Below are 1,557 nucleotides of genomic sequence, written 5' to 3'. Positions count from 1 at the left end.
ATATAGACAAGCTCTGGCATTCATTGCCCAAGTTGTATGTAACCAGTTGACTTGGCCCTACAATGTTACATAATAACATCACTATTAATAATAGGTAAGCTCCAATATTTTTACAATCTTTATAAGCTTTGCTATGAACTTTGTTATATATAAAAGCATTCAACACAACTAAAAGCAGTATGATCATGATACAGCAAAAAAAAGGCCTACATTGTATTTCACTTGTCATTGTCACCACTGTGCAACACAGACCAGTGTTTGATTATCTAAGATCATGAAATAAGAATAACACTAGTCAAACCTGAATCCAGCAACCATTTAAAAGACAAAGGAAAGTTGTGTCATGGTTACTGAGGACAGGTAAAATAAAAATCCAGTTTTTATGTGGCTATTGACTGGAGGTTTTTGCCTGGAAGATTGAACTGTATCTCAATCTTTCAGATATACATGCATATACTTTCATAATCATGTATCTCCTTGAGAAATGTACAGAAAACAAATAATTTTCCTTTCAACATCCATCAGTTGTCTGATCAGAACTCTGGCAATTTTTCCTGCTTTGGACTCTCCGTATACACCATGTGATACGTGGCTGAGCTGATGCTGTAAGAGTCGCCGTCTTTATCATCTTTTCTACAACTCCTCTCCCCATCTTCTCCAGATGAAGGTTTGGGGACGTTAAGAGATGAGTTACTCAACTTCCCAAGTGATGACATGCTACCACTTTGTACATTGTCTGTTTTAGATTCTTCATTAGAGGGCTCTGTTTGGCTTGGACCATCTGTGGAGTCTTCAATGCTTTTACTCTTATCTGCAGCATCTTGTTGCTCTGAACTGTCTGTGACTTCTACAGTGACTGACTCCTTTGATGCTTCTTTGGTCATACTTCTTCTGTGTTTTGGTTTCTTTTGCGATGCATTGTCTTGGTCTTTTTCTTTTAGGATTTCTTTGGTGATTGATTCTTTTGATGCTTTCTTCTTCAAACTTTTTTTGTGTTTTGATTTCTTTTCTGACCCATCATCTTGGGAATCTTCTTTGTCTTTTGACAACTTGTCATCAACATCACAATCTTCAACTTCTTTGGTGACTGACTCCTTTGATGCTTTTTTCTTCAAGCTTCTTCTTTGTTTTGGTTTCTTTTCCGACTGGTCATCTTTAGACTCCTCCTCTTCCTTTAAGGTACGTTTCTTGTCATCAATGCTAGAATCTTCAGTACTGCTATCTACCTTTCCCTCTTGTGCCTCTGTGGCATAGTCAGGGTTTTCTGCACTCTTGTCTTCCTTGTCATTTGACTCCCTTTGGTCTATAGCTCCTCCTTCTTCCAGTTTTTCTTCTGTCATGTTTTCTGTTCCACCTGCCTGATTTTCTTTCTCATCATTGCTCTTTTCTTCTTTTGTTTCCTGCTCTGCAGCTACTGTTTTATCGGCCCCCTCTGCAGTATCCATAGTTACTGCATCCTTCTCCTCTTCCCCATCATTGTTCCCAGACTCAGAAAGGATTTTTGTAACACTATCAGTCCTCTGAACCTCTGAGTTCTTGATTCTATCCTCTGTACCA

The 1,557-nt window shown here is 38.5% G+C and overlaps 1 protein-coding gene across 1 annotated transcript in view; it reads right to left on the bottom strand.

Moving 5' to 3' along the window:
• Positions 1–533: 533 nt before the first annotated feature.
• The window catches only part of LOC118425031 (altered inheritance of mitochondria protein 21-like), a 6,469-nt gene continuing 5,445 nt past the window's right edge, over positions 534–1,557 (bottom strand). The window contains exon 7 of the mRNA XM_035833846.1: positions 534–1,487. Within this exon, the coding sequence (XP_035689739.1) occupies positions 534–1,487 (954 nt within the window). The remainder of the gene's footprint in view (positions 1,488–1,557) is intronic.

This window comes from Branchiostoma floridae, chromosome 10 (genome assembly GCF_000003815.2).
Source record: "Branchiostoma floridae strain S238N-H82 chromosome 10, Bfl_VNyyK, whole genome shotgun sequence".
In the NCBI taxonomy this organism is placed as follows: domain Eukaryota; kingdom Metazoa; phylum Chordata; class Leptocardii; order Amphioxiformes; family Branchiostomatidae; genus Branchiostoma; species Branchiostoma floridae.
This window is presented reverse-complemented; position numbering and strand designations above follow the sequence as displayed.